This window comes from Oryctolagus cuniculus, chromosome 1 (assembly GCF_964237555.1).
Source record: "Oryctolagus cuniculus chromosome 1, mOryCun1.1, whole genome shotgun sequence".
Taxonomy (NCBI): domain Eukaryota; kingdom Metazoa; phylum Chordata; class Mammalia; order Lagomorpha; family Leporidae; genus Oryctolagus; species Oryctolagus cuniculus.
The window spans coordinates 212,808,789-212,821,686 of NC_091432.1; the positions used below are offsets into that span (position 1 = coordinate 212,808,789).

Sequence of the window (12,898 nt, forward strand, 5' to 3'; positions counted from 1 at the left end):
CCTGGACCCCACATCAGACTGCCTGGTTCAAGTCCCAGCTATTCCACTTGTGATCCAGCTTCCTGTTAATGCACAACCTGTAAGGCAGTAGGTGATAACTCAAGCAGTTGGGCCCCTGCCACCGACATGGGAGACCAAGACTGAGTTCCAAGCTCCTGGCTTCAGCCTGGCCCAGTCTAGGCTTGTCACAGTCATTTGGGTAATGAACCAGTAGATAGAAGATCTCTCTTCTATCTCTCTTCCTTTCAAATAAAGTGGAAATAAAGTAAATATATAAATAAAATGATAGTACATTCAAAAGCACTTAAGAGTTCCTGGTCCATGGTAGGCACTTAAAATAATTTTTCTCTACATTATCTGGGCTTCTAGGAAATACCACGTAAGAGTTCCCCAGCTCTAAGAGAAAACTACTGAGTAAGGACCCTGGGTTCAGAAGGAACCACTGAAACTAACTCAGGAAGGATCCATAAGAAGCATTTTCTGGGTCTAGGAACCAAACTCATGATGAAACCCTGACAAGTAATTCTGTAAGTCACATGAACCACTGCTCTACAACAGCAAAAGATTCAAAGATGTGAAGACACAGGGAAAAACACCGGTACAGACCAAGATTCCAAAGGGACAGTGGAAGACAAGGGAGGAATGAGGCACACACTGCCATGCGTGTCCCCATAATCACTGCTGGCCCTACCTGCACTGCAGCCACACCTACAGGAGGGAACTTCCTATACCCCTAAGGGAAGATCAGTGCTTTCACTCTTGATTTTAAAAGAAACAAAGTTCTGAAAGAAAGAGGGAAAAAAATTCAAAAATTTATTTTAAAAAACATTCAAAAAAATTTATCTTTTTAAAGATTTATGAAAGGTTGGCCGGCGCCGCAGCTCACTAGGCTAATCCTCCGCCTGTGGCACTGGCACACTGGGTTCTAGCCCCAGTCGGGGCACTGGATTCTGTCCCGGTTGCCCCTCTTCCAGGCCAGCTCTCTGCTGTGGCCCGAGAGTGCAGTGAAGGATGGCCCAAGTCCTTGGGCCCTGCACCCACATGGGAGACCAGGAGAAGCACCTGGCTCCTGGCTTCGGATCAGCGCGGTGCGCCGGCCGCAGTGGCCATTGCGGGGTGAATCAACGGTAAAAGGAAGACCTTTCTCTCTATCTCTCTCACTGTCCACTCTGCCTGTCAAAAAAAAAAAAAAAAAAAAAAAAGATTTATGAAAGGCAGAGTTACAGAGAGGCAGAAACAGAGGGAAGGAGAAAAGGAGGGAAGGAGGGAGGAAAAATGGGAGAAAGTGAGGAAGAGAGGAAGGGAGAGAGGAAGAGAGGGAGAGAGAAGGTCTTTCATTTGCAGGTTCACTTCACACATGGCTGCAATGGCCAGAGCTGGGCTGATCCAAAGCCAGGAGCCAGGAGCTTCTTCCAGGTCTCCCACGTGAGTGCAGGGGCCCAAAGACTTGTGCCATCTTCTCCTGCTTTCCCAGGCCATAACAGAGAGCTGGATCAGAAGTGGAGCAGGCAGGACTCAAACAGTCCAGCGCCCATATGGGATACCAGCCATGCAGATGGTGGCTTTACCTACTACGCCACAGTGCTGGGCTCCAAAAGATTTATTTTACAATGAGAATTTCTTAGATTACAAGTCCTGGAAGTGATTCAACATCAATCAAAGACAATGCATTCTGAAGTAGGCTAAAATGACTATAAAACTAAGAGAATAAACAATTCCACATCTGCTCCACACTGACCATGTGTCCCCCTGATTTCCCTGATTTCTTTCCTTGTAATAGTCTGGAACACAAATACCACAAGTCTGGTTTGTGTGCCAACACACCACTAAGCTGGGTTTGCTACAGGTAACAATAACTCACCAGGTCCTTCATTTCCCCCCACTTCCAAAACTTGTCTTAGAGAAGCCTTGTCCTCACAATTCCCTCGGCTGCATCACCAGATGACCAGAATTTACACCCCCAGAGAAAACCCAGCTGAAGATTGGGTTTAGGCTGACATTATCCATGGACTTGTAACGTGGGTTTTCCTTAGGCCTGGACAAGCAGTCAGAAGGGAGAGCTGTCCTGGGTAAGGCAGAAAGGGTCACCAGAGGGGTCTGAATCACGGTTAGGGGAGAGACGGATGATGACACAGCCACCTAGAGGAACAAGTGGGGACCACTAAGATTCCTACAGCAGCCACCAACTCAGGACATTTACTTTCACCACGCCACAGGACTACAAAATGCAACAGATTATGACCAGAAAGGCTGAATAAAGAAAAGTCAGAAAGACAACAAAACATAAACGAAAACTCTCCCCATTTCCTAAGGTCAAAGAAATTTGTGATTGAGGTTTCTTTGTTTCGGGTAGCTATTTTAAAATTCCAAACATCTTTATAAATAAAGGTATCTTACAGTTAAAAGACATTACTCATTTACAAAGTAAAATAATAAAAAACAATTTTTAAAAAATTCAGAAGATGGCTACACAAATACACCAGAGTGCCAAAGACAGCCTTGTGATCAGAATAAAATAAAATGCTAAAATAATATTGTAGATAATGCTTCTACATCAAAAGGTACTCACAACATAATTAAGTTTAAAATGTGGATTACAGGGGCCAGCGCTGTGGCATAGCAGGTTAGGCCACTGGCTGCAGTGCCATCATCCCATATAGGTCCTGGTTCAAGTCCTGGCTGCTCCACTTCCGATCCAGCTCCTGCTAATGTGCCTGGGAAGGCAGTGGAAGATGGCCTAAGTGCTTGAATCCTTGCCACCCACGTGGGAGACCCAGAGGAAGCTCCTGACTCCTGGCTTAGATCAGTGCAGCTACAGCCGTTATGGCCATTTGGGGAGTGAACCACTGGATGGAAGATCTCTCTCTCTCTGACTCTTTCTCTAACTCTGCCTTTCAAATAAATAAATAAAATCCTTTTAAAAAAAAAAGTGTGGGTTACAGAGGCTGGTGCTGTGGCATAGTAGGCTAAGCCTCTGCCGGCGGTGCTGGCATCCCATATGGGCACTCTGGTGTCTCGGCTGCTCCTATTCCAATCCAGGCCTCTGCTATAGCCTGGGAAAGCAGCAGAAGATGGCCCAACTCCGTAGGCCCCTGCACCCACATGAGAGACCTGGAAGAAGCTCCTGGCTCCTGGCCCATGGCTCCTGGCTTCAGATTGGCACAGCTCTGGCCATTGCAGCTACTTGGGGAGTGAACCAGCAGACTGAAGATCTTTCTATATATATATAACTCTGCATTTCTAATAAATAAATTAAAATCTTTTTTAAAAAGTGGGTTACAATAGAAAATGTTCTTTTAATCCAATTTTTTGTGTTTAAAAAAGTCTGTGGCCAGCGCCGCGGCTCAACAGGCTAATCCTCCACCTTGCGGCGCCGGCACACCAGGTTCTAGTCCCGGTCCAGGCGCCGGATTCTTTCCCAGTTGCCCCTCTTCCAGGCCAGCTCTCTGCTGTGGCCCAGGAGTGCAGTGGAGGATGGCCCAAGTGCTTGAGCCCTGCACCCCATGGGAGACCAGGAGAAGCACCTGGCTCCCGCCTTCGGATCAGCGCTGTATGCCGGCTGCAGCATGCCGGCCGCAGCGGCCATTGCGGGGTGAATCAACGGTAAAAGGAAGACCTTTCTCTCTGTCTCTCTCTCTCATGTCTCTTTCTCTCACTGTCCACTCTGCCTGTCCAAAAAAAAAAAAAAAAAAAGTCTGAAGGCATAAAATCTGTAATATTTTGGTAAAATATGTGGAATTTTGAATGATGTTGATTTTCTTTCTCTGTATTTTCTAATTTTACTGTAATAAACTGGTACCTGAGAAATGAATATTTTCTTCTAAAAACCCACTGCCGTTAGTAATTTGCTCTCTTAGCTTATGTCTAGTCATCAGAAAGAAGGTACAGTCACTCAAAAATCAGTTTACCTCTCAGTCATAGTCAAAATGCAAGCTGGATCATGACTCTATTTTTATATTTTCTTCACTTACAAATCCTTGGGAACTTGTACCTTTAACAAACTACTACTGGATAAAGAGCCCTTGCAGCCAGAGTACCTCAAAAATAACCTTTAAAGTGCATGGTCTGGGCCAGCGCAGTGGCTCACTAGGCTAACCCTCCGCCTTGCGGCGCCAGCACACCGGGTTCTAGTCCCGGTTGCCCCTCTTCCAGGCCAGCTCTCTGCTGTGGCCAGGGAGTGCAGTGGAGGATGGCCCAAGTGCTTGAGCCCTGCACCCCATGGGAGACCAGGATAAGTACCTGGCTCCTGCTATCGGATCAGCGTGGTGCACCGGCTGCAGCGCGCCAGCCGCAGCTGCCATTGGAGGGTGAACCAACGGCAAAGGAAGACCTCTCTGTCTCTCTCTCTCACTGTCCGCTCTGCCTGTCAAAAACTAAAAAAGAAAAAAAAAGTGCATGGTCTGGAGCTGGCGCTGTGGCGCAGCAGGTTAAGCAACTACCTGCATTGCTGCCACCCTTTGTGGGCACCAGTTCAAGTCCCAGCTGCTCTACTTTCAACCCTGCTCCCTGCTAATCTGCCTGGGAAGGCAGTGGAAGATGGCCCAAATGCTTGGGTCCCTGCACCCATGTGGGAGACCCAAAGAAGCTCCTGGCTTTGGCCTGGGCTAGCCCTGGCTTTTTCAGCCATTTGGGCTGTCTCTGCTTCTCTAACTGCCTTTCAAATAAATAAATACATCTTTTTTTAAAAAAAAGTTCATGGTCTATTCAACGATGTAGAAGTTCCAGACAAGCAATCAGGCAAGAAAAGGAAATTATAGGCATCCTAATGCAAAAGGAAGAAATAAAACCATCTCTACTACAAATGAAATGGCCTTCTATACACAAAATCCTTAAGAATCCATCAAAAAAAATTATTGAAATTATTGAATTCAGTAAAGTTGCAGGATATAAGGTAAAAAAAAAAACAAGTTGTATTTCTCTATATTAGCAATGAATTATCCAAAAAGGGAATTAAGAAAACATTCCATTTATAGCGTCAAGAAGAATAAGATTAGGGGCACCTAATGGGGTACATGCAGCAGGCTAAGCCACCGCTGTGGACTGTCGCTCCCCCTCTTCGTGGAGGAACGACACAGGACCCTGCGCTGTTCTTTTGTCTGCTCGGCCCTCCCCGGGTTTGCTGCTGGTTCTTCCCGGGTTGGCTACTGTCCCTTCCACCTTCGTGGAAGGGCGGTTCCCCCTGCCACTTTCCCCACTTCCGCGGGGGAGCGACACACCGCCGGCCGGCTCTCTCGGGGGCTGCTCAGATGTTCCTCAGGTGTTCCTGGTGCATGTTGTCTCTCTCCTCCTTTATAGTCCTCTTCCACCAATCCCAACTCTGCTACCCACACGCCGAGTACGCTGCTCTCCTCCAATCAGGAGCAGGTCCTGCTGTTTATTGGTTGAACTGGAGGCAGCTGTGTAGAAGCTGTTACTCCCTTCTCAGCGCCATATTGTGGGAGAGCAGATGCATAGAATAAGTCTTAATTCCAGTAACAGTCTAGTCTGAGTTGCTCCCCACAGTGGACAGTCACATCCCTAAGTACCTGGGGCTGAGTGCCAGCTGCTCCAACGTAAGTCCAGCTTCCTACTGATCAACACCTTGGGAGGCAGCAGATGACGATCAAGAACTTGGGTTACTGCCACCCGTGTGGGAACAGCATTGAGTTAAAGGCTCCTGGCTTCGGTCTGGCTCAGCCCCAGCTGTTGTGGGCATTTGAGGAATAAACTAGTAGATGGAAGATCTCTATCAATCTCTCTCTTTCTCTCTCTGAAGCTCTTTCAAATTAAAAATAAACAAACTTACAAAAAAATAGAGAATAAATTCAATCACTCATTCACTGGAAACTATAAAACACTACTGAAACAAATCGAAAGAGTAACTAAATAAATGGAAACGCTCCCCATGCTCATGAATCAGAAAGTTTTTGGTTTTGCTACTTTGCAAAGACAACAATACAAAGTGACCTAGAAATTCAAGGCAATGCCTATCAAAGTCCCAAAAACCTTTTTTGCAAAAACAGAAAAGTTGATCCTAAAGGCATATGGAAATGCAAGGACCCCAAAGAGCCAAAACAATCTTAAAAAAGAACAAAGCTGGAGAATCAACACTTTTTCATTTCAAAATTTATAACAAACTACAGTAAACAATACAGTACTGGCATACAGACAGACACATACATCAATAGAACATAACAGAATACTCCAGAAATAAGCCCATACATTTATGGACAACTGCTATTTTGTTTGAAAGGCACAGAAACAGACAGGAAAAAAAAAAAAAAGATGTAAAATCTTCCATCTACTGGTTCACTCCCCAAATGCCCACAAAAACAGGAGTTGGGCCAGGCCAAAGCCAGGAGTCCTGAACTAAATCCAGGACTCTGACATTGATGGCAAGAATCCAAATACTTGATTCATCACTTTCTGCCTTCCAGGTGAGCATATGTAGGAAGCTAGAACCAAAATAGGAGCCGATACTCAAATCCAGGTTCCAATATAGTACGTGAACACCCCAAGTAATGTCTCAACTATTGCATCAAACACCTACCCCTTGATTAACTAATTTCTGACTAGGGTGTCAAGAATATTCAGTGGAAAAAGGATAGTCTCTTCATCAACTGGTCCTGGGAAGAGTGGATATCCACGTGCAAAAGACTGAAACTGGACCTGTACCTCACACCATATACAAAAATTAACAAAAAATAGATCAGTGGAGCCAGGCATTTGGTGGAGCAGCGGAGACATCTACAGTTCATGTTGTGAGTGCCTGGATCAAGTTCCAGCTCCTCCACTTCCAATCCAGCTTCTTGCTAATGCAAGATGGCAGCAAAGGTACTGGGTCCTTGAGGCCCGTGTGGGAGATCCAAATTGTGTTCCAGGCTCCTGGCTTTGACCTGACCTAGCCCTGGCTGTTGTGAGCATTTCCAGAATGAACCAGCAACAGATGATCTCTTTCTCTCTGCCTTTGAAATAAAATGAAAATTTAAAAAAAAATGGATCAATGATCTAAATATAAAAGAAAACATATACTTTTATGACCTTGGATTTGGCAATAGCTTCTTAGATATGAAGCTGAATGCATAGACAACAAAACTTTGTAAGTTCTATGTGTCAGTTAAAAACAAGATAGACTTCAAAAACATTAAAATTTTCTGCACATCAAAGGAGACTATCAGGAAAGTAAAAGGACAATCCACAGAATGGGAGAAAATGCTTACAAATCATATCTGATAAGAGTCTATTATGCAGAGTATGTAAACAACTCCTAAAACTCAATGTCAAAAGGGCCTATTTTTTGTACAAGGAAAAATAAAGAATTTGAATAGACATTTCTCCAAAGATAAACAAATGACCAACAAGCACTAAAGAAGGGTAATATCATTAGTCATTAGGGAAATGAAAATCAAAACCACAATGAGATACTACTTTCTACCCACTAGACTGGCCATTATCAAAACAAAAAAGGAAGGGGCCAGCACTGTGGCATAGTAGGTTAAGCCTCCGCCTGCAGCACCAATATCCCATACGGGTGCCGGTACTAGTTCCAGCTGCTCTTCTTCCCATACAGCTCTCTGCTATGGCCTGGGAAAGCAGTAAACGATGGCTCAAGTGCTTGGGCCCCTGCACCCGAGTGGAAGACCCAGAAGAAGCTCCTGGCTCCTGGCTTCGGATTGGCCTAGCTCCAGTCAATTTGGTCATTTGAGGAGTGAACTAGCAGATGGAAGACCTTTCTCTCTGTCTCTGTCTGTAACTCTGTCAAATAAATAAATAAAATCTTAAAAAAAAAAAAGGAAAATAGAAAATGTTGGCAAGCATGTGGAGAAGTTAGAATCTCATACATTGCTGGTGAGACTATAAAATGGTGCAGCTTCAAAACAGGTCAGCAGTTTACCAAAAAGTTAAATATAGAATTACTATATGACCCAGAAATTCCACTCCTAGGTAAACACAAAAAAATAATACTGGAACTCGGTGTTCAAACAAATATACATGAATGTTCACAGTAGCACTATATATGATAACCAAAAGGTAGAATACCTCTTGCTATGATTTGAATGTGTCCCAATCCTCAATGCAAATGCCAATTTGTTTGATGTAAGACTTAGAAGGGAATTAGGATCAGATGAGGTCATGAGGATGGGACCCCAGGACGGCCTCTGTGGCTTTAAAGAGGAGGAGGGGAGGCTTGCTGTCAGCCTGCAATGCCCTCCATCACGTCTGATGCAGCAAGAAGGCCTTCACCAAATATGCCAAGCGGTTGCTGGCACCAAGCTCTTGAACTTCCCATCCTCCAGAACCATGAGCCAAATAAATATCTCAGATATTTTGTTATGGAAACAGAAAATGGACTAGGACATCAGAACCAAAATACCAGTCTCAGGTATGTTGCTATAACAATAAAAACAGACTAAGACAAGTCCTAATGTCCAAGAGCTGAGTAATGGAAAATATGGTCTACCCATACAAATATTAAGCAGTCATAAAAAGGAATGAAGTACAGATACATTCATCTCTCCTTTTGGAGAGATGAAAATGACTTGGAACCAGACAGAGGTGATGGAGGCACAGTGTTGCAAACATACAACATGCTATATAAAAATTGTTTGTGGTTCATTTTATGTGACATGAGTTATACTTCAATAAAAAATACAAAAAGTATAGTCTAACAACTTAAAATATTTTAAACAAATTTATTTTCTGTTCAGAAACCACCACAGGTTTTTAAACAGATTAACAGCTGTTGCACTGTAACATTTTTTATAAAGCAACTCTCCAAATTACTTCTACAAGTAATATTAACAGAATGCCCTATTTCTTACCAGAAGCCTCTTTTCCATTCTGCTTTTCATAGAGGGTGCCCACAGACATGAGGAAAACAATCATCAGGAAAACTGGAATTCTCCATGAGCCAGCCAGGGATGCTGCAAACGAGGAAGAACAGTTTCAGTGAAACAAAAGCCTTCTAATTTTGTTTTTAAAAAAGACTCCACTTTGTAAACTGACACAAGGATTTGGTATGCTTGCTCATAAAGCCCATCAAAAAGATAACTTCAGCTCAGGGTTTCCAGAGGAAAATCTGCCCCTGCTCCCAGAGGTCCCTGTGTAAAAGGCCAGGAATGTGCCAGCCTATCTTTAATGAGCTTGTACTGCCTGAGGAATTGAAAATACAGAGTTTAAGAGACCATCCTAACTTCAAACCACCCATCTGACCCCAAGAAAGACCAGAATCAGGAGGGATCCTTGGTTCTCTGAAAATACCACAGGACGTGAATCCTCATGGTAGAAGAGAATGGCCCAAAAGCACCCAGCACCCCAGTACACCCCACTCCACCTTAGCATATTAACAGGCCACCTCAACCATCAGCATTTCTCAGAGAGGCTCCAGGGCCACATAAGGTACCTGCCAGCCTCCCTCCTCTGCCTCCACCAAATCCAGAGGGAGGCTCAGCAGACAGCAGGGAGTCTTGTACATAAACCCCTCTGGCACTCCAACTCAACACAGTCAGAGAGCAACGTTTTTGTCCCACATCAGGTTCTGAGCAGACATTTCCCAGCTGACTGCTGTTCATCTGATTGTTAACAAAATAAGGAGCTCTAACATAGGTACCCTATGGCTCTGGGCACCTGAATTTTGTTTTTAAATTAGAACTTGACATTTCCAACGACTAGAGATAACATTCCCAACCCTATGTATCACGCTGAAAAACCACTCAACAGCATCCTAGCAGCCACCCAGCTAATCGTGAATGGTTTTCCCTAACAGTGCACTTATGACTCCAAGCAGGGATTTGTCTTCCTGAAAAGTGCGCACCGCTGTGACAACTCCCATTCATGGTTACAGATCCGTCCAAACCACTCTTTTCACAGGGCACTCCTTCCTGTATTAGAAGCAGACCTTCATATGTTACATCCTACTTACCCTGCCCCCTCCCAGTCCCTCCCGCCCCAGCCCCCTCCTCTTATCCCGAGAAAACATCTTTACTAGTTCCTGTAATTTTCTCACATGTGATTCTGAGCCCCTCTTATCCTCCTTGACTGGTTATCTATGTCCTCCTGCGGGCTGACACTCAGATATGACCATGACCGTCAAGTATGCTCTTTTTAAGATATAGTTATTCTTAAAAGGCCTTTCTGAAAATAAATATGTAATATATTGAAGAGACATTTTAAAACATCTCATTTTCATTAATATTAATGAAAAGTTACAGCACATTTCCTCCAAATTATTTTCAATAATTTTAAAATACAACATAAAATGCTAGAAAGAGTTCGCTTTCACACAGTCAGCCTCTGCTGACATTAAATTAGATTTAAAAAAAAAAAAAAAAAAGGACCCACCTAAATGAAAAAGCAATAGAATCCAGACAGGAATTGAAACTGCTCTCAAGTAGCGTTCAGTGCTTGCATTCCACTTGAATGAAACAGTCAACACATAGCCAACTACTAACGTCCAGATCTTAAATAAATGAAATATAAAAGACACAGTTTTAAAATATATCCACGTCGAAGTGAGCACACAATTACACAAAATTTGCCAGCATCTGTACAGCAGGAGCACTCTAGAGGCAGCACAGAGAAGATGAATGTTGGTGGTGCTGAAAGAATGGAGCCAGATTCTCCTCCTTAATTAAGTTTTGATGCAACTGGGTGTCTGAAATTTCACATAGTGACATTTAAATGTTTAACCAAAAACATAGAGTTTTAACATATGCTAAAGTTCAAAACTCATCTTATGCACAAGAATACTTGAGATAAAATACTCAAAGTATAAGTCACAGACTTAAGAACTTAATCTTATGAAATCCCTAACATTTTCTCTATTTAATGCTGAAAAGAGAAAACAAATTCCCACAAAGAATCAAGTGAGAAGATTCTATTCCAGCCTATGAAAGATGCTTGTTACTGTAAAACGATGTTTTTAAAGCTAGAAAGGCACTGGCTGAAGTGTGACCATGCTGAAATAATCCAGGTAACAGATGGTGAGAGCCTCATCCACAGCTAAATGTACCAGTTGAAGAAACATGTCCCAGAAGAAAAAAAAAAAGTTAGTAGAGAATAGCAAGACAAAAAAAAAAAAAAAAAGCCAACGCCGTGGCTCACTAGGCTAATCCTCCGCCCGCAGCGCCAGCACCCCGGGTTATAGTCCTGGTTGGGGCGCCGGATTCTGTCCCGGTTGCTCCTCTTCCAGTCCAGCTCTCTGCTGTGGCCCGGGAGTGCAGTGGAGGATGGCCCAAGTCCTTGGTCCCTGCACCCGCATGGGAGACCAGGAGGAAGCACCTGGCTCCTGCCTTCGGACTGATGCAATGCACCTGCTGTAGCAGCCATTTGGGCAGTGAACCAACAGAAGGAAGACCTATCTCTCTGTCTCTCTCACTGTCTAACTCTGCCTGTCAAAGAAAAAAAAAAAAAAGACTGATTTATCTGAAAGACAGTTACAGAGAGAGAAGGAAATCTTCCATCCACACAGAGATCTTCTATCTGCTGATTCACTCCCCAAATGGCAGCAAGGACTGGGGTAGGCCAGGTCGAAGCCAGGATTCTAGAACTCCATTAGGTCTCCCATGTGGGTGGCAGGGACTCAAAGTTTTTGCTGCTTTCCAGGCACATTAGCAAGGAGCCAACTGGAAGTGGAGCAGCTGGGACTCAAATGACACTCATAAGGGATGGCAGAGTTTCAGGTACTAGCTCCACAGCAGGACTTGAGAACAGATGTGACCAGGGACCCATGGCCAGTTTGCTTACACTAAAGACAGGAAGTATCCAAAGAAGCCGGTGCTAGCTGTACTGAAATTCAAACTAGCTCCAATGTCATTCTGATCATCTCTATCAATAGAGATAATATTTGGGTCTTAATCATTCTGATTGTATCTATCAATGAAAATAATATCTGGGCCTCAGAAACATTTACAGCTTCTGCCTAAGAATTCAGTGACCCCTACTAAATATTAATAGAGTCTGAAACTTTCATAAAGAAGCTCATCAGAGTGCAATTTACAAAAGTGAAAAGGTCAACAACGGGGAAATTACGGATGATTCATGCAGTAAAATGTTCTACAACCATTAAAATCTTTCTTAAAAAAACAAAACTATACGGTTTAAAAATCTCTAATATTGGGCCAATGTTGTGGCACTGCTGCTTAAGCTGCTGCTTAAGACACCGACATCACATAGAGGACCACTGGTTCATGTCCCAGCTGCTCCACTTACAAGCCAGCTCCCTACCCACGGCCTGGGAAAAGCAGTGGAAAATGGCCCAAGTGTTTGGGCCCCTGCACCCATGTGGGAGACCAGGATAAAGCCCCTGTCTTCAGCCTGGCCCAGCCCTGGCTGTTGTAGCCATTTGGGGAGTGAACCAGTAGATGGAAGAGCTCTTTCTCTGTCTCCCCTCTCTCTAACTCCGACTTTCAAGTAAATTAAAAAAAAAAAAAAAAAACTTTTTAAAGGCTAAATTGAGCTTTTAGATTAAAAACTCAACTCAGGGCCGGCCCTGTGGCGCAGTGGGTTAAAGCCTTGGCCTGAACCACCAGCATCCCATAAGGGCATCAGTTCTAGTCCCAGCTGCTCCTCTTCCAATCCAGCTCCCTGCTATGGCCTAGGAAAGCAGAAGATGGCCCAAGTTCTTGGGCCCCTGCACCCACATGGGAGATCCGGAAGAAGCTCCTGGCTCCTGACTTCAGATTGACTCAGCTCTGGCTGTTGCAGCCATTTGGGGAGTGAATCAGCAGATGGAAGACCTCTCTCTCTGTCTCTACCTCTCTCAGTAACTTTCAAATAAATAAAAAAACTCAACTCCACACACACAGGATGGGAAGAGAACATTGAAGCAGCGTTGCCTCTAAGGGCCGGAGTACGACTGCTGTGAGTGCCTATTCATAAAGTACAACATTCGCACCCGGGAGAGTGAGGGTGTCAGTGA

General features: G+C 44.1%; 1 protein-coding gene across 4 annotated transcripts in view; it reads right to left on the reverse strand.

Annotated features, from left to right (window-relative positions):
* TMEM245 (transmembrane protein 245) overlaps window positions 1–12,898 on the reverse strand; it is a 109,893-nt gene that overhangs the window by 88,412 nt on the left and 8,583 nt on the right. For all 4 annotated transcript variants that reach the window (XM_051843365.2, XM_051843366.2, XM_008255796.4 and 1 more), the window contains exons 2-3: window positions 10,321–10,438; window positions 8,802–8,903 (exon numbers count right to left, since the gene is read on the reverse strand). In XM_051843365.2, coding sequence (XP_051699325.2) covers window positions 8,802–8,903; window positions 10,321–10,438 — 220 coding nt within the window. The remainder of the gene's footprint in view (window positions 1–8,801; window positions 8,904–10,320; window positions 10,439–12,898) is intronic.